General features: G+C 43.6%; 1 protein-coding gene and 1 pseudogene across 2 annotated transcripts; both read left to right on the plus strand.

Moving 5' to 3' along the window:
• The first annotated feature begins 644 nt into the window (after positions 1-644).
• LOC311125017 (large ribosomal subunit protein uL1) lies at positions 645-3,279 on the plus strand. Its single transcript, XM_084199106.1, has 6 exons — positions 645-707; positions 1,200-1,271; positions 1,477-1,557; positions 2,313-2,461; positions 2,642-2,814; positions 3,069-3,279. Exons 1-6 carry the CDS (start codon positions 703-705, stop codon positions 3,237-3,239), a joined length of 651 nt encoding a protein of 216 aa, XP_084055232.1. The 5' UTR covers positions 645-702; the 3' UTR covers positions 3,240-3,279.
• A 17,804-nt stretch (positions 3,280-21,083) lies between these two features.
• Positions 21,084-27,714, plus strand: LOC311125019 (calcium/calmodulin-dependent protein kinase type 1D-like; annotated as a pseudogene). The gene is made up of 13 exons: positions 21,084-21,261; positions 21,697-21,808; positions 23,511-23,597; positions 24,527-24,652; positions 24,723-24,797; positions 24,972-25,110; positions 25,257-25,380; positions 25,505-25,580; positions 25,745-25,857; positions 26,022-26,100; positions 26,264-26,351; positions 26,473-26,780; positions 27,642-27,714. The product of its transcript is annotated as a calcium/calmodulin-dependent protein kinase type 1D-like (transcript).
• The last annotated feature ends 260 nt before the right edge of the window (positions 27,715-27,974 follow it).

A 27,974-nucleotide genomic window follows, 5' to 3' on the forward strand; every position in this document is an offset into this window, starting at 1 on the left:
GAGCAGAGTGGAGCGCACCCGATGGTTGCCTGGTTACCCAGACTCCTTGCTCCGGCCAAACCCTCCCCATTCCCTGGGAAACCTAACCTGACATTTGTTTGGAACTCGGACTGTTAGCCCCCACTGTGTTTGAATGGGGATAGGAATGTGAGACTGTAAAAGTTAGCAAATAAGCACTTAGTTTACAGGCATTGTGACAATTGTGGGGTGTTATGATTTATGATCGATTTATGTCTTATGTGTTAACTCAAGTCTCTCGTCAATCCCCTTGTCGCTGTAGCGCAAGAGCATCAGTATTACCAGAGTAGCAGCCACTGATCTCTACTTTGTCTTATAAATGGACAGATCACTTGGGCAAGGCAGGTCAGAGTTCAGCATAAATTCATGATTATGTCTCACTGTACCTCCAATGCCACATCATGCCTGAGGACTTTGATTTGTTCATTTTGGTCTTTGAAACTGCAAGAACCAATACTATTTACAGGGATGAATATTGTTATTACCAATGCCAGTGACATAAATGTCCAAATCCACATATTCATTGCAGAAAATAGGCTAGAGATTATTCACAGGGGAAAAACTACAAATATGTCCGGAGCGGCAGCGCAGAATTTACGTCACCGAACCACGTCTATAAACGGCGACGGACTGCCCTTTATCCTTCTTTTCAGCAATCTGTCGCGTGTGAGCAATACAGTCAAAATGAGGTGAGAGAAAAGTATAGCAAATAAAGAATAACAAGAAGTCAGATATGCTATATTATCATCAGTGATCCGTTAAATCTTTTCTCTAGCTCTGCAGTGTGACTGCGTTCACTTTCAACTTCATTTTATGAGGAATTTGTGAATTCTCCACCTCTACTATAGTGCTACTAGCTTGCATGCTAACGCTAGAATGTGAGCTACATACATCCACATCCATCTAACATTAAATCGTAATCCTTTTTGTTCCGAACTTAACTAAATTGTGCCGTACATGACTGGTAATTGTTAAAATTGCAATAGTTTTGTGATTTCCACTCTTTACTGGCTTTTACCCGTTTGTAATGTCGACTGCTGGCGAGAACTTGCTATGGCATCAAGTCAGTTAAGTCAGCTAGCTGAATGTGGTACAGGGATGCACATTCATGAATTCTTAGGGCTATGTATAATTTTGTACACTGTCATTGACACTGACTAACATTTAGTGTTTGATTACAGCAAGGTGTCCAGGGATATGCTCTATGAGGTGGTCAAGGAGGTCCAGGCGGGATCTCTGGCCAAGCCACGCAAGTAAGAACCTTTCCTTTCTCTAGTCAATAGCGGTCCCTTGGCAGCTGATCTGTTCTGACTGCTAAAAAGACATGTTATTGCACATTGGTCTTTCCAATAATTTGATATACTGCATTTTTTGTCATTACCCATTTTGTTAAATCTCGCGTTGATGATCTCTTGCTTTGTTCCTGAACCTGTGATGTGCCAACTTCCTTTCTTGAAGGTTCACGGAATCTGTAGAACTCCAGATCAGCTTGAAGAACTACGATCCCCAGAAGGACAAGCGTTTCTCTGGCACCGTCAGGTTCGGCCCCTTTCCCGTATCACCCATCCTTCTGCCTGTCTGCCCCTCCTAGTCCTGAGTGAACTGGCCTGGTTTGGCCCTTCGATCTGGACATTCATAACTTACTTGCTCACACCCAGTCCCATTCATGCACACTCAAAGACACTTATGCAGTCAAGTACAATCTCTCAAACACACTTTTGCAGCAGACCTCTCATACATCGCACACAAAGTAAATTCCACTAGCAGGACTAGTGTGGGACAGGCAGTGCAGAAGTGTTTGGGGAGTCCGACTGAACCCCTCCCTTGCCCTGGGAGAGGGAACCAGCGGGCGGACCCTTACCCTGGGTCTTAAAACATGAGGGGAGGCAGACGGGGGGGTCTTCGCACCTCCCTTGAGCCGACCATTTTAGTTAATGGTGTTGCTGGTGGAGTCCAGAAGAGAAGCCAGTTGGTGTGGTCCTGGTAAGACTCCAGAGTGCTCTTCTCTGGTATGAGTCGTCCCTCCGGGTTTGAATCGGGTCCAAGTTGGAGAGTCACTGGATGGCCATGTTGGAAAGGGTGAAAGTGACTTGTCTGTACTGATCAGAAAGTGCATAAGTTAGCGGTGTAAGTATTTAGGTTTGGAAAGGGATGGTGTAAAGGTGGGTTTAGGGGTTAATCTAGTCAGAAATCATCCGTTCTAGCATGGCCAGATGGTGATGACCCTCATGGTTTGTGTGAGCGTTACTGGGTCGCCATATAGTTTTGTGAACTGTTATGATTCACCCCTGTAGACTGAAGACCACCCCCAGGCCCAAGTTCTCTGTGTGCATCCTGGGAGACCAGCAGCATTGTGACGAGGCCAAGGCTGCAGAGCTGCCCCACATGGACATCGAGGCCCTCAAGAAGCTCAACAAGAACAAGAAAATGGTCAAGAAGCTGGGTGGGTGGCGCTTTGAGTCACTTCCAGATAGTTTTTGTCTTATGAGCCGTCTAGGTCTTGCACTTGTTTTTCTACATTTAAATCTGTCTTCGATTGTCCCTGTCCTGAGGCACTGGGTCCAAGTCTCGCGTTCTGGTCTTGGTAGTTCTGTTGACGCCATCTCTTCGTCTGCCCCAACAGCAAAGAAGTACGATGCCTTCCTGGCCTCTGAGTCTCTGATCAAGCAGATCCCTCGTATCCTGGGGCCTGGGCTCAACAAGGCTGGCAAGTTTCCCTCCCTGCTCACCCACAATGAGAACCTCAACGTCAAGGTTGATGAGGTCAAGTCCACCATCAAGTTCCAGATGAAGAAGGTATGGCTCAGTTTGGCAGTTATGTAGTTGTATTTTCATGATTCGTGCATCCAGACTCTGAAGTCGTTGTGTTGTATGTGTAGACAACTTTGGGAACTCTGTTTAAGGTAGCGGCCTTGTTCATTAGGCACTTTGTTACATGTCTGTTAAGCCAAAGCTGCTCGGATTTCTGAAACACAACATTTTGTCAACACATATATATTTTTAATGCAGCAACCTGTCCCGTCTCATTGTGACAATGTCCTCTATTCCAGGTGCTGTGTCTGGCAGTGGCTGTGGGTCACGTGAAGATGTCCGAGGAGGAGCTGGTGTACAACATCCACCTGGCTGTTAACTTCCTGGTGTCTCTGCTGAAGAAGAACTGGCAGAATGTCCGGGCCCTCTACGTCAAGAGCACCATGGGAAAGCCCCAGCGCCTCTACTAGAGGACAAACTCTTTTACTACCAATAAAAGGACAAATCGCATCTTCTCTCTGTGGTTATTCTTATGTTGTGCCAGATGTATTTGTGTAGGTTATCCCCTCTGCAAGGGATCGAAAGACATATGATCCTAAAAACTTAAGTCACTAACCTGTTTATGGAAGTAACGCACAATGCCTGAAGATTTTATCCATTGATGTTTAAATGTCAGATTGCTGTGAACTGTTTCTAAACTGGGCAAATGGGCTACAGATGAGATTGTGTTAACGCATATTATATTTTTATATTTTAGTCATTTAGCAGACGCTCTAATCCAGAGCGACTTAGTTATATTGTCTGCCCCAGTTCTACTGGACCTTGTGATAATACCAGAACATGATGGGAGTGGCCAGTGTATGGCACAAAGCTGATGAAGGGGTTTAGTGGGGTTAGTGTTGATCTCTAGATGGGATGCAGCTAATGTCAAAAGTTTGGGTCAAGTCAGAATTTACCGTAATGCTCATAACCTCTTATTTCTAACTCCATGTGAAAAGTCAATTCTGACATTTGCTCTATCCCATCTAGTCAGAATCTGGTTAAGTTGCATTGGGCTAGCAGTGTACACCACTTGGGTGCTGGGTAAAATGGACAAATCTAATGCAGGATGGTATTTGTTATTGCTAAAAGTGACATTTCATTTGAGTTTGAAGTGGGCATGGCTGACATTTTCAATGTCTGTTAGTAGCTGTTCTGTTTTGGAGTGGTTTAGTGGGGTCTTAAAATGTCAATGTTAAGCAAGGGTCAAATGACCCTTAGTACAGTGTAGTCAGAGCAAAACAACGTGTACAATTACAGAATGTATATTATGTAAGCACAGTCCCTTGTTGACCACCCTGGTGATCCTGCCATGTGCCCTGGCTGTCACCTCTCCACCATAGAGCACAGGAGGCCGACATGACACTTAATCAGATTACATCTGCCTCTTCCTCTCTGCTCTGAGTAATACAGCAGGAGGCAGAGTCACAGGGTAAGAACTGTCAAGGCTTTTGTCGTTCTGTCTGGCATTCCATGGAGATCTAAATGTATGTATGGTTATAACCCCACCATTACCTCTGAATCTGTTGGTGGACATTGCCATATAGTTTATACCTATCCAATCCTTTCAGCTCTATAGAAGTGGCTATAGGCATTCAAGTTGATTCGTAGTTGGGCGTGTGAAAGGCAGAATGAGTCGGTACCGACCACCAAAGAGTGACTCCAGCTTCACTGGAGCTCTGACATCACAACCAGGGGTAAGCAAAGGAGGGCTCTTTGTAAGTCTGTAGCTCTAGATTCATAGTCAGACGGGTGTATCTCACTGTATGTCATTTTGACAGTAACCCTCCAAAAAGTCATTCATAAACCTTTTAAATTGCCATATGTAGTAGAATGCTGTTTCATGGGCTTTAGGAATGTGACTGAAAAAGTAAAAAAAGAACAAATAACCTGAAAGTATCAGTGAAGGCCGTGGTCAAGGCTACGACTGCGCCAGGAAATGAATGGTGTTTACTCAGGCGTTCAAAAGCGCATATCACACCAAGAGCTTACTGCATCTTATGTAGTTCTTTATTAGTTTTAGTTTAGAAAACGATCTTTCCGCAGAAGCAACAGTTACAGGGATGGTAAAAACATATTGATTGCCATAGTAACATCAGGGAAACTGCAGAAGGGAGTTGTGCTTCAAATACAGCAGTTCTATAACATTTAATTGAGCCTCTCATTCTTCTTAATTGCCGACCTTACGGAAAGAGATTAACTGAAGGCTATAGGAAGCTCTGGGGACAGGTTGTCTGGATACTGGACATCCAATAATTTGTGAGATGCAAACAGATTGTGTTTCGGAGACAACAGTTATTGAGGGCTTGCCTTGAGCAAAAAAAGCTGTTTGCGATTTCGTTAATACTGGTGAACCGGGGTTTGAATTGTGTGTTGCAATATCAACAGTCCCTCGTCTTTGGTATAGCCTACATACACAGGCTACATTTTAAATTTTTTATAGCGCTTTTCAAAGGATCTCGAAGCGCATAAAAAGTAAAACAACAAACAAAAAATGTAAATGATGGAGATTGAAAGTCTCAGTCGGTTTGGGATGAAGTTGAGGCAGTTTGGGCTGGAAAGGCAATGTAGGTTCAGTGGAGGGGGTATCGATGGGACCGCCAAGGAGAAACAACGACAGTCTGATAAAGCAGGCCCGGAGCTTTTCAACAGCCCACCACACCTGCTTCTCTAAATGGTCAGTCACTCCATTGGAGCCGCTTATCTGGTACTGGTCCTCCATTGCTAGGAATGAATACTGAACAAAAATATAAACGCAACAATTTCAAAGATTTTACTGAGTTACACTTCATAGAGGGAAGTCAGTCAATTGAAATAAATGAATTAGGCCCTAATCTATGGATTTCACATGACTGGGCAGGGGCGCAGGTGAAGAAGCCAGATGTGGAGGTCCTGGGCTGGCGTGGTTAAACGTGGTCTGCAGTTTTGAGGCTGGTTGGATGTACTGCCAAATTCTCTAAAACCAGACGTTGGAGGCAGCTTATGGTAGAGAAATGAACATTCAGTTATCTGGCAACAGCTCTGTCAGCATGCCAATTGCACACTCCCTCAACGTGAGACAAGATTCACCTGTTTAATGATCATGCTTTTTAATCAGCTTCTTGATATGCCACACCTGTCCAGGTGGATGGATTATCTTGGCAAAGGAGAAATGCTCACTAACAGGGATGTAAGCAAATTTGTGCACAAAATTTGAGAGAAATAAGCTTTTTGTGCATATGGAACATTTCTGGAATATTTTATTTCCACTCATGAAAAATGGGACAAACACTTTACATGTTGTTCAGTATAGCACCCAGCACCCACTGTGATGCCATGGCTGCTGAAAAGCGACCACATTTTGGCAGTGGTTACGAGCGTTCCATGAACAGTCCCTGAACTTCCTCTGCTACCTCTGGACACAGCATGCAGTCTTTGGTGTAATACTTCCAAACAGATTAAACAAAAAGCTGCATTATTGGAATCCAAACAGCCAGCTAGCTATCTATCAAGCCAAAATATAATTTTCATCATGATCCTGCAACTCTGAGAGTCAAGACCACAGAATATAGTGATTAAACCCTAGATAATACCAGTGGAGGCTGCTGAGGGGAGGACGGCTCATAATATTGGCTGGAACGGAGCGAATAGAATGGCATCAAACGCGTGGCAACCATGTGTTTGCTGTATTTGATACCATTCCACTCATTACGCTCTAGCCATTACCACAAGCCTGTTCTCCCCAATTAAAGTGCCACCAACCTCCTCTGGATAGTACACTGCATAATAAAACAATCCCTAGTAAGCTAGTGTTTTGAGGGTGGACTGACAGCATTATTTGGCATTAACAGACTGGTTTTACGCACAACCTTCTATCCAAACTGGGATAGAGCGCGAGGAAGGCTCGTGTCATGCAGGTTCAGGTAGCCTATACAGGTAGTCACCTGGAATGCATTTAAATTAACAGGTGTGCCTTGTTAAAAGTTAATTTGTGGAATTTCTTTCCTTCTTAATGCGTTTGAGCCAATCAGTTGTATTGTGACAAGGTTGGGGCGGGATACAGAAGATAGCCCTATTTGGTAAAAGACCAAGTCCATATTATGGCAAGAACAGCTCAAATAAGCAAAGAGAAACGACAGTCCATCATTACTTTAAGACATGAAGGTCAGTCAATACGGAAAAGTTCAAGAACTTTGAAAGTTTCTTCAAGTGCAGTCGCAAAAACCATCAAGCACTATGATGAAACTGGCTCTCATGAGGACAGCCACAGGAAAGGAAGACCCAGAGTTACCTCTGCTGCAGAGGATAAGTTCATTAGAGTTACCAGCCTCAGAAATCGGCAATTAACTGCACCTCAGATTGCAGCCCAAATAAATGCTTCACAGTGTTCAAGTAACAGACACATCTCAACATCAACTGTTCAGAGGAGACTGCGTGAATCAGGCCTTCATGGTCAAATTGCTGCAAATAAACCACTACTAAAGGACACCAATAAGAAGAAGAGACTTGCTTGGGCCAAGAAACACAAGCAATGGACATTAGACCGGTGGAAATCTGTCCTTTGGTCTGATGAGTCCAAAGTTTTGGTTCCAACCGCCATGTCTTTGTGAGACGCATAGTAGTTGAACGGATGATCTCTGCATGTGTGGTTCCCACCGTGAAGCATGGAGGAGGAGGTGTGATGGTGTGGGGCTGCTTTGCTGGTGGCACTGTCAGTGATTTATTTAGAATTCAAGGCACACTTAACCAGCATGGCTACCACAGCATTCTGCAGCGATACTATCATTTGTTTTTCAAGAGGACAATGACCCAAAATACACCTCCAGGCTGTGTAAGGGCTATTTGACCAAGAAGGAGAGTGATGGAGTGCTGCATCAGATGACCTGGCCTCCACAATCACCCGATCCCAACCCAATTGAGATGGTTTGGGATGAGTTGGACCGCAGAGTGAAAGAAAAGCAGCCAACAAGTGTTCAGCATATTTGGGAACTCCTTCAAGACTGTTAAAAAAGCATTCCAGGTGACTACCTCATGAAGCTGGTTGAGAGAATGCCAAGAGTGTGCAAAGCTGTCATCAAAGCAAAGGGTGGCTACTTTGAAGAATCTAAAATCTAAAATATTTTTTAACAGTTTTTTGGTTACTACATGATTCCAAATGTGTTATTTCATAGTTCTGATATCTTCACTATTATTCTACAATGTAGAAAATAGTTAAAAAAAATAAAGAAAATCCCTTGAATGAGTAGGTGTGTCCAAACTTTTGACTGGTACTGTATATTTTGAAGTTATTTTTATTAAGTAAACACACACAGTGATTTATTAGACGTGCAGTGATGATTTAAAAATAACATTACAAAGACTGCATTGGAGCTTTAACCAGTCTGTTGAGAACTTGTTCTCATCTACAATAACAGCCTGGCCAAGAGCTTGTTGACTGATTTGTGTGTTGTCCCTCTCCCAGCCCCCTGCTAAGGAGGCCACTCCCTGTGAGTATGCTGGCATACTGGGGGACAGCTCGGAGTCTGACCAAGGTAAGGAATCCGATTGGCTGCCTGAGCTGCATTGTTACCAGCAGCAGGACATGGCAATACTTCAATTTCCTCTCTCTGTTGTTGTATGCTAGCAAAGCTGTGAACACCCTGTCCTCTCTTCTCCTCAGAGCCCAGTCCAGAGGACCAGCTGGCTGTCTCCTGGGAGAACCTTCCTATACTGGAAAGACTGGGCCTCAGCACGTCAGTTGATACTCAGACACACTTTTAACACTTTTTCGATATTTACAACCTCACGATTATATTCCCCCTTTCTTTCCCTTTCCTCAATACCATCTCTCTCCTGCCCTTAGTGGTACAGAGATGACTGAAGAGGAGGTAGAGGTGAGAATTCTTTGTGATTAGTGCACTTAGACATACACACTCCACACATCACACACACACTGTTCTGTCCCCTATAGAGTGCGTTTACCCAGCTGGCTCTGGCGTTCCGTTGTGACCAGTACACCCTGGCCCAGAGACTGCAGGCTGAGGAACACGACAGAACTGTTGCCCAGGAGAACCTCAACCTGGAACTGGAGCGTGCCAGAGACACTCTGCAGGTAGGTATGTATGCATAGCAGCGGGAAGTAGTTTGGGGATGCTGCGCCAACTCACAACTTACAGTAGTGAGTGCATACATTTTCATACTTTTTCGTATTGGTCCCCCGTGGGAATCAAACCCACAACCCTAGCGTTGCAAGCACCATGCTCTACCACTCAGCCACATTATCACATCATCACAAACCACTTGATGACTCAATGTACTCAATTACTGTATTGTGCATTGTTTTTCTTCATGGTGATGGAAGGTCTACAGGTATAAACCTAGATGACCAGCCTATGTACAATACAGTAATGTACATTTACATTAAGTGGTTTGTAAGGATGGTTGTTTTCCATGTTATTTGATCAAGAAAAATATTTAATTTGATGTGGATGTTTTGGGTCTTTTCCCATAACTTTGCACCTTTTGATGTAAATGTTTGAGGACAAGGTTTTGTTATTTCTGGATTCCATTAGAATGAGGATTGCAGAGAAAGGGACACGGCAACAACACTTACATTTCCAACTATTGAACCCTGCAAGATACTGTTCTTAATTATACAACTAGCTGAGATGCTGAAAAAATGGTTTGCCTGCGCTACAGACGTCTATATCGGTCTGCTAATATAGGACAAAAAATCAATTGTATTAATATATATTTTTAATTCCGATTTTTCAGGGTGTGCTGCAGCACCCTCAGCACCCCTACTTCCTGCGGCTGTGTATTTGTGCACGTGTTTGACCTGGCTGCTTGACTCTTGTACAGTAGTTGATGGTCTGTTTAAACCTTATCTCTCTCGTTCTCCTCTAATCCTCTCTTCCCCTCCTCTCTTCTCTCCTCCCTCCCTCACTCCTCTCCTTCCCCCCTCTCTCACTCCCTCTCTCCCAGTCTCTGAGAGGTAGGTGTGTAGACGCTGAGCGGTCAGAGATGTTGAGTTGTATCGAGGCCAGTCTGGACACAGTGCTGGACGGCGTGAGTGACATTATCGCTGCTGCTGAGATGCTGGGGTCCGTGCACCAGGTGAGGAAGTGATGTCATCACGACAGCGACACTGTCTGACGCCCTAGGCTTGCTCTTTTGGGGTATAAGTCCAGGTTTTGATTAATGCTCAATGAAAAATTACTTTGTATAAAAGTGTTATACAAATAGTTTAATTGATTGATTGATTGGTTTATTGGTTGGTTGGTTGATTCATCGATGTCTCTGCTGGGTCAGGAAGCGCGTGTGTGTTGTTCTGTGGAAATGATGGAGGTTCATGTGGAACACCTGAAGCGTCGACATGCCGTGGAGAGCGCCGAGCTGCTGGAGACCAGGAAGCTGCTCCACCGCAGGATTCACAGCGACTCAGGCAAGTGCTGCCCCTCTGTGGCACGGAGGAACTATGACACAGACAACAGATAATTGATTTGTTGGGGGGTTACTTTGTTGTGGACATGTGAAAGTACATTTAAGCCCACTGCACTATTTTCTGAATCAATCTATTATTTGAAGTATTGATTCTTATATGATTATCATAATAGGGAACAGTTTAATCAAACTGTACAGTGTAACAAGATAGTTCACATATGGAAAGGCTGTGTTCTGACTGTTGGCTTTCAGAGGAAGGAGACGTCAGGAATCGGTTTGTCAGACGAGACTCCCTACAGGTAACAGACACTTCAATTCAATGTGTTTTTCTGTCCTGTCTTCACATATTCTGCCCTCAAATATCTCAGTTAAATGAATGAAAATATCAGTGGGGGCAGGCCAGATGCTTTTAATTTTTTTTTCAAATGTTTCACTTCTTTTTCTCTCCTTCTTTCCCCATCTTTCTTAGACCCTCACTCGGCGAAGAGTCAGCGTAACACTAATCCCAACGGGGTCCCAGGTTAGAAACAATAACAATATAAGACTTACTCCCATTGTCGCCCTGTGACCATTGTATACATAACTCTTATTCTGTCCTGTCTTTTCTCCCTCCTCTTCCATCTCCACCTCTCATTTTCCCTTTCTTAGCTCAGTGACCTAGAAGCCAAGTTCCAGGAGGGTTGCAGGGCCGGTGCTGACACTGACAGCCAGGGGCCAGAAGGAGGCAGTGTGAACCAAGCCAGCAGGTACAGTAAAACCTGCCCTGTCATTTGCACGGTTGTTCGTCACTAATCGCTAGATGGCCATGCTAGTCACTAGTCAAAGTGAAGGCGAGCCTTGGCTTTCATAAGTATGTGCACCACACAGGCTTAGACGCAAGTGCACAGACTGCAGTATAAACCTATGATGACTAACTGCTGATGAATAAGAACTGCTGTAGAGAACACATTGTGTGTGCATGGTGTCTGCTGATCTTGTGGATTATCAATGTGCTGCGCCTTGTGTTCATAGCATCAGAACTATGTTGACCTCTGCAACGGCAGCATTGTTTCTTGTGTATTACATTCCGTTACCTTGTGAGGACTTTAGTCTTATAAAACACAAAGTAAATGTGGATCTAACTGATGAAAGTGGAAATGTAACTGTTTCTCTCCTTTTAAAGGCCCTCTGAGATGATGTCCCCCCTGGCAAGCCCATCCCCCCACGCCACCCTCCTCATTAGACAGAGCTCCACACAGAGCTCCCAGAGCCTGGAGGACGAGAGCGAGGTAGCCCCTCACACCAGATAGCCCCATCAACTGGTTCACCATTGTCTCATTGAGATTTGAATAAGGACCTGAGCAAGGTTCAGGTGTGGCTGATGCAGGGCTTTCCCTTCCTCTAATGCTGTGTGGCTGCCTGTGTCTGTGTGTGTCAGTTCCCTACAGATGACGCTACATCACAGGCGGAGGTCTGCCATCCTGGAGCGTGAGGCCAGTTCAGAGGAGGCCGAAGCCGAGGGTTCAGGGGTGGAGTCAGCAACGGGGTCAAGAGCAGGGTCAATAGCTGGCACAGCCGAGCCCAGTGAGCTCTCTATGGCCGAATCAGTCTGCACCTCAGAACCGTGAGTATTAAGATTACTTAACATTATTAAGATGTTATTAAGTTGCTATTAAATCGTACTAAAATGTACTAAGATGACTTACAACTTCATATTAGTAATCTGATATAGCAGATGGTTGTCATTATCTGGCCATGCTAGAAAGTGTGTATGTTGAAGGCAATAGTCCCCTGCAGCTCAGTTGGTAGAGCATGGCGCTTGCAACGCCAGGGTTGTGGGTTCGTTTCCCATGGGGGGCCAAAATGTATGCACTCACTAACTGTAAGTCGCTCTGGATAAGAGTGTCTGCTAAATGTCTAAAATGTAAAATGTAAATGTAAAATGTAATAGTGATAATGATGACGTGGGATAATGGGATAACTGTGGGATAATGATGATGTGGGATAATGATGATAAATCTGGCCATAGCATGTACATTTACTGAGGTCATGATTTGAATCTGCTTGTTTCCCTCCAGGCCAGTGGTTCTGTCAGAGCAGCATCCCCTAGCTTCCTGGCTGTCTTACTGTCGCTGGGTGCTGGTGCTACTGCTCCTCCTGGCTCTCTCTTTCTTCCTCATGCTGGGGTTCCTACTCTGGGGCCTGAAGGTTCCTCACCACAGCCCTAGCTTCTGACATCTCCCTTCTGCTGCACTGTGTCCCAGCTCTACACCACAGAGTTCTGGGTTCCACGGTCTGTGTTCAAAGATATTACTTTTGTACCACTGAGTGCTGAGGTCTATGTTATAATAAATAATAATATGCCATTTAGCAGACGCTTTTATCCAAAGCGACTTACAGTCATGTGTGCATACATTTTTACGTATGGGTGGTCCCGGGGATCGAACCCACTACCCTGGCGTTACAAGCGCCATGCTCTACCAATTGAGCTCTGCACCCCCACCATGGACTGGGCCCACTCTACCTGCTGTAATATGTTGAACAAATTGTTTGCGCTGTACCTGTAATATGATGGAGGTAATATGTTGTATGATATCTGTGGATGTTGTTTGTGTTTTGAGCCGTGCATGAAAAATTAAATTAAATTAACAAAATTGAGATTGTACCTGCTGTGTTTAAATCAAAATCAAATCAAATGTTATTCGTCACATGCTTTGTAAACAGCAGGTGTGGACTAACAGTGAAATGCTTCCTTACGGGCCCTTCCCAACAATGCAGAGAGAAAGAAAATAGAGAAACAATAGAAAAGTAAAACACGTAATAATAAAAGTAATAAGTATATAGATACGATAACTTGGCTATATACAAGGGTACCAGTACCGAGTCGATGTGCAGGTGTACAAGGTCATTGACGTAATATGTACATGTAACTAGGAATAAAGTGACAGTAAAGTAAACAGTAGCAGCAGCGTATGTGATGAGTCACAAAAGGGTCAATACAGATAGTCCGGGTAGCTATTTGGTTAACTATTTAACTATTTAGCACTCTTATGGCTTGGGGGTAGAAGCTGTTCAGGGTCCTGTTGGTTCCAGACTTGGTGCATCGGTAACGCTTGCCGTGCGGTAACAGAGAGAACAGTCGATGACTTGGGTGGCTGGAATCTTTGACAATATTTAGGGCCTTCTTCTGACACCGCCTGGTATAGAGGTCCAGTGATGTACTGGGCCATACAGATTTCCCTCTGTAGCGCCTTGCGGTCGGATGCCAAGCAGTTGCCATACCAAGCGGTGATGCAGCCAGTCAAGATGCTCGCAATGGTGCAGCTGTATAACTTTTTGAGGGTCTGAGGGCCCATGCCAAATCTTTTCAGCCTCCTGAGGGGGAAGAGGCGTTGTTGTGCCCTCTTCACGACTGTGTTGGTGTGTTTGGACCATGTTAAGTCCTTAGTGATGTGGACACCGAGTAACGTGGCACGTCCTATGCTGTCCTGACTCAAATGTTCAAGCTCATATCAAACTCTTTATATATCTTTGGGGTGGGGCACGGTGGAAAAGATGGCCAGACACAAGTGCAGAGCCTTTGCTTCTGCAATATGCACCAGCCGGTGCGACAGGGATGAGTGAGTGAAAACTCTTTGTCTTTTGCTTATGATGTTTTCCATGATCCAAATCAGTGTCTGTTTTATCTTCTTATGCTCATACAGGAAATAGGCTTTTTTGTCAATTATGTATGAAAGCAATATTTATTATACAAGTCAAGTAGCTGAATATTAAAGCAGTAAGCACATTGTTAAGGGTTCTGTTCTCTATCTCAATGACACAGGAATACTCAGTGTCCCCCTCTAAGTCCAGATGCTCATGATATTCAGATGACTGTCAGGGACAGACAAAGCATGCTGAGACCTGGTTGACCCTGGCTATGCTCCCTAATTAGTAGGAAACCGATATATATATATATATACATACATAAATGTATATTAGTATATACTTAAATACAGAGGGTTTCACAACATTAAGACATCTTCATTATTTGATTTTTTTATTAATACAAACGTCTATACATTTTCTTTCACTTTGAGAATGTGGAGCAGGTTGTGCAAATAAGTAGAAATACAAATCTAATTTGATCCCATTTTAGATTTAATAATAAGGCAGCAAAATGTGAAAACTGCAAGGGGTGTGTAGACTTTCACTAGGCACTGTATATACCCGTCTTTTACCATAACGAACCGATAGGACCTGTTAAGAGCAGACAATTCATGTCACCACACAAACCAAACCTCTTCACCCTCCCTTAACCCTCCGTGTTAACCGCTGCCTATATGGGGATCATATAGAATCACATATCTAATAGATATGATTACTGGCCCATGATCCCTCTCCTCTGAAAGCCCCTCAGCTCTCTCAGCCACAACGACTGACATATATACATATATAGAGCATTAGTGACATATAACGCTACACAGGCTCTCTCACCCAACCCCTGCACAGCTAACCATCGTCTCCTGATCATGTTACCTGCAGTTCACTCCAGTGAGTTCGTAAGATCATGTTGGTTCTGGCACTGCAGCTCATGATCTTTATACAGTAAACAGGTGATGATAACAATGATACGATCCCTGTGAATAGCACCATGGTGAGCGCATCACTCACTGCATTAGCTGGTTGGCTGTGTCGCTAATCTGCTAAGTGTGGCTATCAATACCCTGGCAGCCATTGACTGACAAAAGGTCCAGCGCTGTATCAGGTGCATTCATCTAGGCATCCAGCGGCAATGAGGCTAAATTAGGTCAGAGGGTATCCAAGACTAACCTAGCACCGCCTTCTTTCCGGAAGAGCAGGGACATTCTGAGGCTGCTAAAATCTCCATTGAACTACAGTGGGGAGAACAAGTATTTGATACACTGCCGATTTTGCAGGTTTTCCTACTTACAAAGCATGTAGAGGTCTGTAATTTTTATCATAGGTACGCTTCAACTGTGAGAGACGGAATCTAAAACAAAAATCCAGAAAATCACATTGTATGATTTTTAAGTAATTAATTTGCATTTTATTGCATGACATAAGTATTTGATCACCTACCAACCAGTAAGAATTCCAGCTCTCACAGACCTGTTAGTTTTTCTTTAAGAAGCCCTCCACTCATTACCTGTATTAACTGCACCTGTTTGAACTCGTTACCTGTATAAAAGACACCTGTCCACACACTCAATCAAACAGACGCCAACCTCTCCACAATGGCCAAGACCAGAGAGCTGTGTAAGGACATCAGGGATAAAATTGTAAACCTGCACAAGGCTGGGATGGGCTACAGGACAATAGGCAAGCAGCTTAGTGAGAAGGCAACAACTGTTGGCGCAATTATTAGAAAATGGAAGAAGTTCAAGATGACGGTCAATCACCCTCGGTCTGGGGCTCCATGCAAGATCTCACCTCGTGGGGCATCAATGATCATGAGGAAGGTGAGGGATCAGCCCAGAAGTACACGGCAGGACCTGGTCAATGACCTGAAGAGAGATGGGACCACACTCTCAAAGAAAACCATTAGTAACACACTACGCCGTCATGGATTAAAATCCTGCAGCGCACGCAAGGTCCCCCTGCTCAAGCCAGCGCATGTCCAGGCCCGTCTGAAGTTTGCCAATGACCATCTGGATGATCCAGAGGAGGAATGGGAGAAGGTCATGTGGTCTGATGAGACAAAAATAGAGCTCCACTCGCCGTGTTTGGAGGAAGAAGAAGGTTGAGTACAACCCCAAGAACACCATCCCAACCGTGAAGCATGGAGGTGGAAACATCATTCTTTGGGGATGCTTTTCTGCAAAGGGGACAGGACGACTGCACCGTATTAAGGGGAGGATGGATGGGGCCATGTATCGCGACATCTTGGCCAACAACCTCCTTCCCTCAGTAAGAGCATTGAAGATCGTGGCTGGGTCTTCCAGCATGACAACGACCTGAAACACAGGGCAACTAAGGAGTGGCTCCGTAAGAATCATCTCAAGGTCCTGGAGTGGCCTAGCCAGTCTCTAGACCTGAACCCAATAGAACATCTTTGGAGGGAGCTGAAAGTCCGTATTGCCCAGCGACAGCCCCGAAACCTGAAGGATCTGGAGAAGGTCTGTATGGAGGAGTGGGCCAAAATCCCTGCTGCAGTGTGTGCAAACCTGGTCAAGACCTACAGGAAACATATGATCTCTGTAATTGCAAACAAAGGTTTCTGTACCAAATATTAAGTTCTGCTTTTCTGATGTATCAAATACTTATGTCATGCAATAAAATGCAAATTAATTACTTAAAAATCATACAATGTGATTTTCTGGATTTTTGTTTTAGATTCCGTCTCTCACAGTTGAAGTGTACCTATGATAAAAAATTACAGACCTCTACATGCTTTGTAAGTAGGAAACACTGCCGATTTTGCAGGTTATCAAATACTTGTTCTCCCCACTGTATATCCTAAACTGGCTTCTAACTTTACATTGACCTTTTGTGCCTAACCATATGCTAGATTGACCTAAGAATAGTGGGTTGGGATGACTTTAATAGCTTCAGTGCCTATTGGTGCTGCACAAATGGGTGTGGCCAGCAGCCCAGCAATCTCCTAATTTGAACCCTGAACCTAGTGTAGACTTGTGTGACATGGACTAAACATGTTAGAGAATACAGCAGACTGTATGCAGTTGCAGTCAGACTATGCATGCATATATCCTGTCAGATCATACCGAATGAATACCCCTCCTTTGATGCCCTTTGTCTGTCATCATCATTGTGGTGAGGAAATTCACATTGATTGAATGTGTGTACATGAAAAATTAGTTGGCCGCAAAGTCTACATGCACCGAATATGGTATATACTTTATCTCAAGTAAATGTTGGCACACAACAATCTGAACACAACCTTACAAACCTAAGGTAGAGATAATCATATGTCTCAGATAGATAGGATGTGACCCCTCATGACCGCTCACACTGCAGAAATAACTGCAATTGTATACTAGGTACACAGCAGCAGCAACCACAACAGCAGTGGATGGTGAGGTAAGAGAGAAAGCGCTAGCACCCTCTATTAATCTATTACAGGGCTGCACTGCTCCGAAACTCTTCTTCATCAGGCTTTAGTTTACTGTGTCCAGTGTTTTAGAAGTGTGAGCCTTATAAAACATGTGTGTTCTAGAATTAGAATGCTACAGAATTAGAATTGTAGATACAACCAACTACCAGATATTCACACAACACTGAATAATCACTCACAGTATATTGTAATGCATTGAGTGAAAGGTGCCAGAGTGACAGGTGGCACACGAACCCACTCCAGACTGCCACACACACACACACACACACACACACAAACTATTGCCAATGCTACAGAAGAGAGAATGTTTGTAGCTGGGTGTGAACCAGGACAAGTACAGCTTTCATATCAGAGGGAGGAGACACGGTGGGATTTATTTATGAATAGCCTACAGAGTAATATTCATCAGTAGGTTGCCTAATCATGTGTCATGTTGGGGTGATGGCATCATATTTAGGCTGTAGATTATATACCCTGCAAAAATGGTGCACCTGCAGTTGGGTACATGCTGATATATTATGAAACAGTTTGATGCATGGAAAGATATGAAAAGCCCTGTGAGAAAGCCCACAGGACAGGTTTAATGCATTATACATGGCAAGAATTGACATAAGCACTTATTACACACATAACAATGTATATCACAAAGATTAGATATTATCAACCATTTTGATTCTGTAAAATACTGTATATATGCATGAGTTGAATAGATAATAGAACATTACAAGCAGCACTCATATATACTTCTTTAAATAATGTATGCAGGCTTTATGTGGAATCATAGACATCTCTGCAATTATGTAGTTGTTCAATGAGTGAAAAAGTATTGCCATAGGTTCACAATGAGGCCATCTAAAAACAAAGCAAAGCATGCAAACCTGGCAGCTGTGGATTTGCTTTCCTATACAGTAACCTAGGTCAGTGTCCGCTGGCACTGCACTGTTGCCAATTAGCTGTGCAGGATGTGAGGGACACTGCAACAAAGTGACACCTAGATGGTAATTTTCCATGAAGCAAAATTGTGGGACTTGCTTGAGCTCTTTAAAAGTATTTTTGTGGTCATGGAAGAAGTGTTCTAATTTTAGATTTGAAAAGCAGAGAGGTAAAGATTTCATACGTTCTAAGTTATTGTCTAACTTGTTGGGGAAGTGGCCAAAGCAGCTGATTTGTGTCAAAAGTTACTTTGTTTACAGTGAATTCAATCATGGAAGTCGGCCCCGTGTAGCTCAGTTGGTAGAGCATGGTGCTTGCAACGCCAGGGTTGTGGGTTCGATTCCCACGGGGGGCCAGTATGAAAAAAAAAAGTATGCACTCACTAACTGTAAGTCGCTCTGGGTAAGAGTGTCTGCTAAATGACTAAAATGTAAAAAAAATGAGAGTTTTTTAAGCCTATGTCACACGAAGCAATTTGGACTCAATTTCTGTTGCAGATACAAGTTGCAAGTGACATCATCTCAAGCAACTTTGCTGATACAAGAAGCAATGCAAGCACTATTGAAATTGCATGCAACATCCAATCCTGTCATACATCACATCATAGTTTCATAAATGATTTGTTTATCCATACGTTTAATAATTGTAATAGCATCGATATACACAAAATGCTGGCTGTACAATTTCGCTAGCTAGTCAAAATGTTGCCTATTTTCCAACCATGTTTTACCAGGCTAGCTTACCAAGCTAGCTAGCTAACCAAGCTAGCGACAAGCTAGCTAGCTAGCTAGTGTAGTTCATGTTGGACAATTTCAGTTGAAACTAGACAGAGAAAGGTCTGGGTTGCCTATTTGCCAACCATGTTTTACCAAGCTAGCTAGCTAGCTAACCAAGCTAGCAATGAGCTAAGATAGCTAGCTAGTGCAGTTCATGTTGGACAATTTCAGTTGAGACAGAGAAAGGTCTGGGTTAACTTTTTAAATTATATTTATTGACTGCCAGACAATGTACATAAACCATGACTAGCCATGGCGTCTAGAATTGTTTATACATTTCCCATTCGGCGTGTCTTTCTTTGTGTGCATTCGGCGCATCTTTTTTTTCGTAATTTTGCAGCAGCAGCACTGGCAGCTGTGTTGACATGACAACTGGTTCGGAGTTCCGAACAGAGCTATATGATGAGCACAGGAGGTTGGTGGCAGCTTAATTGGAGATGATGGGCTCGTGGTATTTTTTTAGGAGGTCAAAAAGCTTAATAGTTCAAAAAGTAGAAATGTTATAAAAAAGTTGTATACAAGCACGCTATTCCTGACGGGTCTGCACGTTTTAAAGTTTGAATGACCTTTCTAGCTGTAACGGTGTACGAAAAATAGTGTTCTAAATAATAATAATAATAAAAAGTCCGAAATATTTTTTACAATATTTAAAGTGGGACGTTTTTCTTTTGCAAGTCTTACTAATGATGGGGAGGGCAGACCACGCCCCCTGGACGCTCCGCTGTTTCCATGTCTGCAGGGAAGAGGCAGGTAGGTCTATCGAGATACCTCAACAAGTGCCCTCTCGCTCCTTCTCTGTAGATAAGGTAAGAACAAATGCCCATTCACTTTTCTATTCAGTTATTTAGATCTAAAGTGACTATTGCTGTGTCAGTGTTTTCTGTGTTAAGTTTAAGCTACATTATAAGAGAAACTAAATTTGTTTGTTTCAATTTCTTAAAAAATAGAGCATGTTATATAACTGAAATTCAGCGCCATCTCTGGCTTCAAGTAATGAACCATTAGCTGTAGTTTAATATGGTCATGATCTTCGACATTTCCACCAAAACCATCCATGTGTAAAATGCATTCAGAACATTTTACGCACAGTTCTGAGGACCACTTGAATCAGATGCGCTATCGGATCATCACCCGGATTTTTCCCACGGTGCTACTGGACATTATGAATGACCTGGAAAAGACGTTGTTTTATGGATTCAATCATTTTAAACCGGACAAATCTTACAAGAAATCCACATTGAATGGACACATGACAACACCATGTATGCATTACCCCAAATGGGATTCTACCATATTCGACCAACATTTTAGTATGTATTTTGGCTGAGGTATCCACTGACATTTGTATTTAATTAAGCAATACTGCATGAGGGGGTGTGGTATATGGCCAATATAATAATAATAATAATATGCCATTTAGCAGACGCTTTTATCCAAAGCGACATACAGTCATGTGCGCATACATTTTTACGTATGGGTGGTCCCACTACCCTGGCGTTACAAGCGCCATGCTCTACCAATTGAGCTACAGAGGACCATATACCATGGCTAAGGGCTGTTCTTATGTATGATGCAATGCGGAGTGCCTGGAAACAGCTCTTAGCCGTGGTATATTGGCCATAAACCACAAACCCCAGAGGCGCCTTATTGCTATTATAAACTGGTTACCAACGTAATTAGAGCAGTAAAAATATTTGTTTTGTCATACCCGTGGTATATGGTCTGATATACCATGGCTGTCAGCCAATCAGCTTTCAGGGCTCGAACCACCTGTTTATAATCATCATTATAAACCGGGTGGTTCGAGCCCTGAATGCTGATTGGCTGAAAGCCATGGTATTTCAGACTGAATACCACGGTTATGACAAAAACATTTTAAAAAACCCTTTTCTAATTACGTTGGTAACACGTCGTACCTAAGAACAGCCCTTAGCCTTGGGATATTGGCCATATACCACACCCCCTCCTGCCCTATTGCGTAATTATATTATATGCTCCATCTATGGCATTGCGAGATCACTCAGGGGGGTTTAGGGTACTTTTTTATTCAGATGCTGATTTGTTTAAAAAAAGAAGCAGAACCAACTACGTGAGAGTTTTGAGGCACAACAATGGCCTCTTGTGAAGGTCAATATAAAAAGTCGACCCAGTTTTGGGGGTTTGTCAGGAAATCAGCAGTAATCTGCATCCTGAATTGGCACTGGAAGGAGAGAGAGGGGAGGGAGAGGGTGGAAAGAGTAACCATCAATAGGCATTACAGCACTAATCCTGCACCTCTTTGGGCCTTCTGTAAGTGATAGGTACAAATGAGCTTAGGCCAATCATGAATTACCTCATACTGAACATGCAAGCTTTTATATAAGGAAATGGGGTGTTTACAAGATGGCAGTACTTAACAGAGATATCCACCAAAGCTGTGGTCCCAAAATATTTTTTTTTGTTGCTTTGTGAGCTACTTGAAGCCTTTCAAACGTTCTTGTACCCAAACGATGTGTCTAGCCATATTAGTCCTAAGACATGACCCAAGAGGAAATGGCTGTGACCTACCAGTGGGTCGGTCCCCATCCGCCATATGTGAAACACTGTCCCAAAGTGTTTGGTCATCTTGGGGTTCTTTATGTGTGGTGAGGGTTGTCTTTAGAAAAGGAATGTGTATATACATCTAAGACAGTCCAGTGTTCTCTAGACAGAAGAGTAAAGCTTGTCTGTCTGTTGTTGTTCCAGGAGCCTGCTGTGACGACAGAGCCACCATGGGTCGCACAGAAATAACCTGCAGTTGGAAGAAAGTCACCAACAACATCAGAGATGTGTTCGAATTCAAACAAGCGCTGGGATCGTAAGTACTTTGTCTGTTAAGATTAAATCCTGGAAGTTTTTCCTGGCCAGGTCACAGTGATTTAAACCAGCCCTTTATGATAAAAGGGACAATTAATTCAAACCTTTGTCTAGGTTTTAATTTCAGATTAACTCTGTGCGTCAAGCCATTACTGTGTTTTGCATGTATAACTCAAAGCACTTTTACTTTGAGGATAACTCACCTCATCCGATGTGTAGCACCCACCTGGGTGATGCAAGGCAGCCATTTTGTGCTTGGTTGTTTTCACTGTCCTTTGTTGCTGAGTAGTGGCTCTTGTTAGCTTCTTATCTCCGACTAAAGAGCCATTATTACAGGATTGAGTGCATCTTCAGGATATCTACTTTACCTGTTCCCAGAGAAGGATCCTAGTTAGGCACTATAATCCTGGAAAGTCCTACCCAGATAAGAGTATTAGGACCCGGGTCAGGGCAGGTCATCTTTATCAAGGGAACACTTGGCGCTCACATAATACAGTCTCTCTCACCTTAAAGATGGACCCTTTGTTAGAGAGTTTTGAGTTTGAATGAGGTAGCAACAGTAACCAAAAGGGGACAGGACATGGCACATTTGGGGAAAATGGTTGACCAATAGTTGCCCAATGTGTAACGTGATTTCATGTGTACATACATTTATGATCGTGTGAGTGTAGGCATGTGGGTCTGTGCACATGTGCGCTAGTGTGGTTGTGTACATGTGTGCATGTGTGGGTGTATGCGTGTATGCGTGTTTGTAGGTCTATGTACAGTAGGTCTATGCATAGTACAGTATATGAGAGCTTTATGAAAGGAGTTGTTCTATGTGAAATCGAATAGAAAGGTTTTATTGCCCACACAATGCTGAAAACTGCAGAGTGAGAGAGGTCTGTCTGTTGCCCCTGGCCTACCTGTTGCCTGAGCCTCCTGCTCACCTCCTCAGCCTCTCCTCAAGCAGCTTACAGCATAATATATGAGAAGGCTGAGGTTGAGAGAAATGTGAGCCAGGCAGGTGAGCAATGATGTCATTACAGAGCGGGCACAGCCTATCACTGCTCAATTATAGGATTAAGGGCCTGGCATTGTGTGTTGAGTGTGCATTTGCACATGAGGTGAGGTGTGAGGGAATGAGTGTGACTGTGTGCCTGCATGCCTGTGTGAGTTTGACTATCTTTATATGTGTGTGTTCATCAGAGCTGGGTTCAAATAGTATGCTTTCTTTCAAATACTTTGAGTGTGATTGAGTCTGCCAGGAATGCCAGATGAGAGGCATTTGCACTTTTAGAACCAATCTATTTTTGCACTTTTGGAACTTTTCTATTGGTCCCATTTCGCCAGGAAGTGAAGTAGCAAGCCCAATCAAAGTGTTTGAAAGAAAACAAATACTGCAGTATTTGAACCCAGGCCTGGTGGACATTGTCTCTCTTTGTCTCCGTCTGTATGTCTGTCTCTCCCAGAAATGATGTCTTTGGACACAGAGCACACTTATTGCATCAGTATCACAGGTGTTGGAATATGAGTGTCTGCCAAACAGAAGATTACCCACACCTTGGTCTCCCTCAAACAGGGCTGTCAGCAGATGGAGGTTGGATCCATTTATGAGGTTTAGGATCCTCTCGGCTCCCTCCCACACATGAACACTTCTCTCCTGATGTCATGTTACGTCTGGGGTGTTTGTTGGGTCTGACAAAGAAAACACCCACCCACAGTCTTCTCAGGGTTCATCCAGGGTTGACTGTGCAAGATCAGACAGAGACAAGCAGACACAATGAACACACTAGGACCACAATGATTGTGTTTTTTATTCTCTTGGAGCCGCCTACTACTTTTCATTATCTAATCAATTAAATCAAGTAATCAATCAATCATCTCAGGGGTCTCTTCTCTGGGCCTCCTGTCCCGAGCTTCAGGCTGGGCAATGGAAAAGGCTTGAGTACTAATCCTCCTGTATTGCCCTGCTTCTATTCACAGGCCTCAGGAGCACAGGCCATACCTGATCCTCTATGGCTGCGTTTAGACCGGCAGCCCAATTCTGATATTTTTTTCATGAATTGATCATTTGACCAATCAGATCAGCTCTGAAAAAGATCTGACGTGATTGGTCAAAATACCAATTAGTGGGAAAAAGATTAGAATAGAGCTGCCGGTCTAAACACACCCTTCCCAGGCCACACTGGTCTCGTGCCTAGCCATGTGCAGCTATGAGCCAGGAGAGTGAGGCTGGGTGGTGGTGACTCCACCTACAGCACTGTAGCCTTCCAAAGTGTGTACGAGAGCTTCCGCCATCTTGGTTACACCTATCCAATTATCTGTGGATAGGGGTACATTTTTCTGGGTTGTTTTCGAGCTATTATTTCATTGGATTAGAGCACAGGTGTTAAAGTCATTCATTCGAGGGCCGAGTGTCTGCGGGTTTTCGCTCCTCCTTTGAACTTGATTGATCAATTACGGTCATTAATTAGTTAGGAACTCCCCTCACCTGGTTGTCTAGGTCTTAATTGGGCACAAATTGAACAGAAATAACAAAAACCAGCAGACACTCAGCCCTCCATGGAATGAGTTTGACACCCCTGGAATAGAGACTAGAATCATTCCTGTAGTTAACCCCAGAAATCCGCAAATGTATGGAACCTAAAGATTCAAAGGTTAATTGACCAAAGAGCTTAAACCCATGGGTTGGAAAATGGACATTGCCTTATAACCATTTCTCTGTCTGTGTGTGTAGGGGTTCGTTCTCCGAGGTGTATTTGGTGAGAGAAAAGAAGACTGGAAACCTCTACGCCCTAAAGTGTCTGAAGAAAAAACACCTCAGCTGTAGTAAACTAGAGAACGAGATCACTGTGCTGAAGAAGTGAGTACACACATACACTCTCTCACACCTTGAATGAACAACATCCCAAATCTCTCCCTCTTCCTCTCAGGATAAGGCATGACAATGTGATTGGATTGGAAGACTTCTATGAAACTCGGACACACTACTACCTTGTCATGCAGCTGTGAGTAGGAACCATTTTCTACATATTCTAAATGCAGTTATTAACATACAGAGAAATGTTACTGTTTTAGAAAACCGGCTGTATTAGTAGGGTCTAATGAAGATTTTAAAGGCTGTTGATTCTGATGATGGTGAATATAGTGGTGGAGATTCTGATGTGTATGTTCTTTCCTAGGGTGTCTGGTGGGGAGCTGTTTGACCGTATCATAGATCGGGGGGTGTACACGGAGAAGGATGCCAGCCAGCTGGTCCACCAAGTACTGGAGGCTGTCAACTACCTTCATGAGAACAGCATAGTGCACAGGGATCTCAAGGTACGTTACACACAGTCAAAAAGTAAATAAACACACTTAATATACAATATGCCAAACATATTTTACACACACAGTACTATTATATACTATGTTGGGAGAATAGTTTCTCTGCCGGTTGTTGACCCTCTCTCCCTCGGTGAGTGCAGCCAGAGAACCTGCTGTACTTCAACTCAGATGAGAACTCCAAGATCATGATCAGTGACTTCGGCCTGTCCAAGATGTCCGACCACGGAGTGATGTCCACGGCCTGCGGCACGCCAGGATATGTTGGTGTGTGTGTGCGTGCGGCAACCGTGTGTTAGTTGGTTGGTCATTGAAATAGTGTAAAGCTTCATTGCACAGATTTAGCGGATTAGCATGGTATCTAATCCTGTGTATATTTGACCTTCTACAGCCCCTGAAGTTCTGGCTCAGAAACCCTACAATAAGGCAGTGGACTGCTGGTCCATAGGAGTCATCACATACATCCTGTGAGAACCTATCTAGGACTTCTAGATCTATATCCGCCAGCACCTCTTCTCAACCCTTTCATAGTATTAGGATGACTGCATTGTGAGATGGTATTTCTATATAACGTTTGGGGAAAGTTATTGTAATAACTCTGTGATAACCATGTTCCCTCTGTTTGTAACAGGCTGTGCGGCTACCCTCCGTTCTTTGAGGACAACGAGACACGTCTGTTCTCTAAGATCATGAGGGCCGACTACGCTTTCCACTCGCCCTTCTGGGATAACATCTCAGAGTCAGGTAAGACCTACCACCACCCCTACAACAAGGGTATTAACACAGAACGACTATCATAACTACATAGTAAATATATTCATAAGTAATCAGTGCTAGAATACCTTTTTACTGTATATGCTGAAAGTTCCATGTCAGTTGTTGACGATTGTCTGTCTCCGTTTCCATAGCAAAGGACTTCATCCGGAACATGATGCAGAAGCACCCTAAGAAACGCTTCAGCACAGAACAGGCCCTCAGACACCCCTGGTGAGTCACAAACAGATCCAGGATATGCCCATCCTCCCCTCATCTTACTATAACCATTAGAGGGGGCAAATACAAAACTGATCTAAGATTAGTGTCTGGGTATCCCACTTTCTTGTTTATTCCTAGATCCTGGTGGCCCTAACAATGTCATTTCCTGTTGCAGGATCATTGGGAAGACAGCGAGGGATCAGGACATCTATGAATCAGTCAGCATTCAGATCCAGAGGAACTTTGCCAAGTCCAAATGGAGGGTGAGCAACATGTCATAGGGCTACATACAATATGCTATCATACATGCATACATTATTATTATTAAAACATGATTATTTATACAAATATATCAATCATAGTATTCCTGTGTGTTTGTTACAGCAAGCCTTCAACGCCACAGCAGCCATCAACCACATGAAGAAGCTGCAGTTGGCCCACGCCGACCCTGACGCCCCTCTCCCTCCTATCCCCGCCATCAACCCCTGCAACTCCCAGAATCCTCAGCAGGGCGTCAACAACATCACCGCCAAGGACGTCGACACTAACCTCCCAATCCCAGTGTGTCACGTGACCCCTCCAGAGGCGCAGTGCCGTTGCCTGCGAGCCAGTCATAGTGAGCCCAGGCACGCGCCGGTCGTTATGGAGACGTGTAACGCGGAGAATTGCTCCTCATTCGCAGCAGCTAAAAGGTGAGTCCGAGTGGACTGAGGGGAGGGGAATATACACTACCGTTCAAAAGTTTGGGATCACTTAGAAATGTCCTTGTTTTTGAAAGAAAAGCAATTTCTGTCCATTAAAATAACATAAAATTGATCAGAAATACAGTGTAGACATTGTAAATGGCTATTGTAGCTGGCTATTGTATTTGTCCTCTTGCTCAGTTGTGCACCGGGGCCTCCCACTCTTTCTATTCTGGTTAGAGCCAGTTTGCGCTGTTCTGTGAAGGGAGTAGTACACAGCGTTGTACGAGATCTTCAGTTTCTTGGCAATTTCTCGCATGGAATAGCCTTCATTTCTCAGAACAAGAATAGACTGACGAGTTTCAGAAGAAAGTTATTTGTTTCTGCCTTTTTTGAGCCTGTAATCGAACCCACAATTGCTGCTGCTCCAGATACTCAACTAGTCTCAAGAAGGCCAGTTTTATTGCTTCTTTAATCAGCACAACAGTTTTCAGCTGTGCTAACATAATTGCAAAAGGGTTTTCTAATGATCAATTAGCCTTTTAAAATGATAAACTTGGATTAGCAAACACAACGTGCCATTGGAACACAGGACTGATGGTTGCTGATAATTGGCCTATGTAGATATTCCATAGAAAATCTGCAGTTTCCAGCTACAATAGCCATTTATAACATAAACAATGTCTACACTGTATTTCTGATCAATTTGTTATTTTAATGGACAAGAATTGCTTTTCTTTTGAAAACAAGAATTTAAGTGACCCCAAACTGTTGAACGGTAGTGTATGTCATTCAGGGGGGGGGGTTGAGCTATGTCCAATGTTTAAAATCTGTGATTCGTAAGGCTCTGCTTTTTGCTGTCTGTTTCAGCTGTGATACCATTGACAGGGCGACCAATAGGAATGGGCACACCGTGCAGACTGGGGTGTGTTCTGTTATGTGATTGCTTGACCTAAGGATCAATTCAATGGCTTAAAGGTAAATTGGTCTCACATACACAATGCGCATTTGCTTGTAAGTTGCTCTGGATAAGAGCGTCTGCTAAATGACTAAAATGTAAATGTACACAATCAAAAAAATACAGAGTTGATAGGAAAACACCCACACTATCTCACATGAATTATATGAATCTTCATGTGAATTTACACTCCCCACGCGCCTCCAGTGCTTCTGCAGTGTTGCAGTCAAGAGGTTGGAGCCACT

The sequence above is a fragment of the Coregonus lavaretus genome, assembly GCF_964263955.1.
Source record: "Coregonus lavaretus genome assembly, contig: HAP1_SCAFFOLD_1140, whole genome shotgun sequence".
Lineage (NCBI taxonomy): Eukaryota > Metazoa > Chordata > Actinopteri > Salmoniformes > Salmonidae > Coregonus > Coregonus lavaretus.

What these genes read in the sequence shown, in the direction of transcription:
- LOC311125017 (XM_084199106.1), top strand. An exon ending in TCTCTGGCCAAGCCACGCAA is followed by an intron (nt 1,272 to 1,476) that starts GTAAGAACCTTT and finishes CCTTTCTTGAAG; the next exon opens with GTTCACGGAATCTGTAGAAC. An exon ending in TCAAGTTCCAGATGAAGAAG is followed by an intron (nt 2,815 to 3,068) that starts GTATGGCTCAGT and finishes CCTCTATTCCAG; the next exon opens with GTGCTGTGTCTGGCAGTGGC.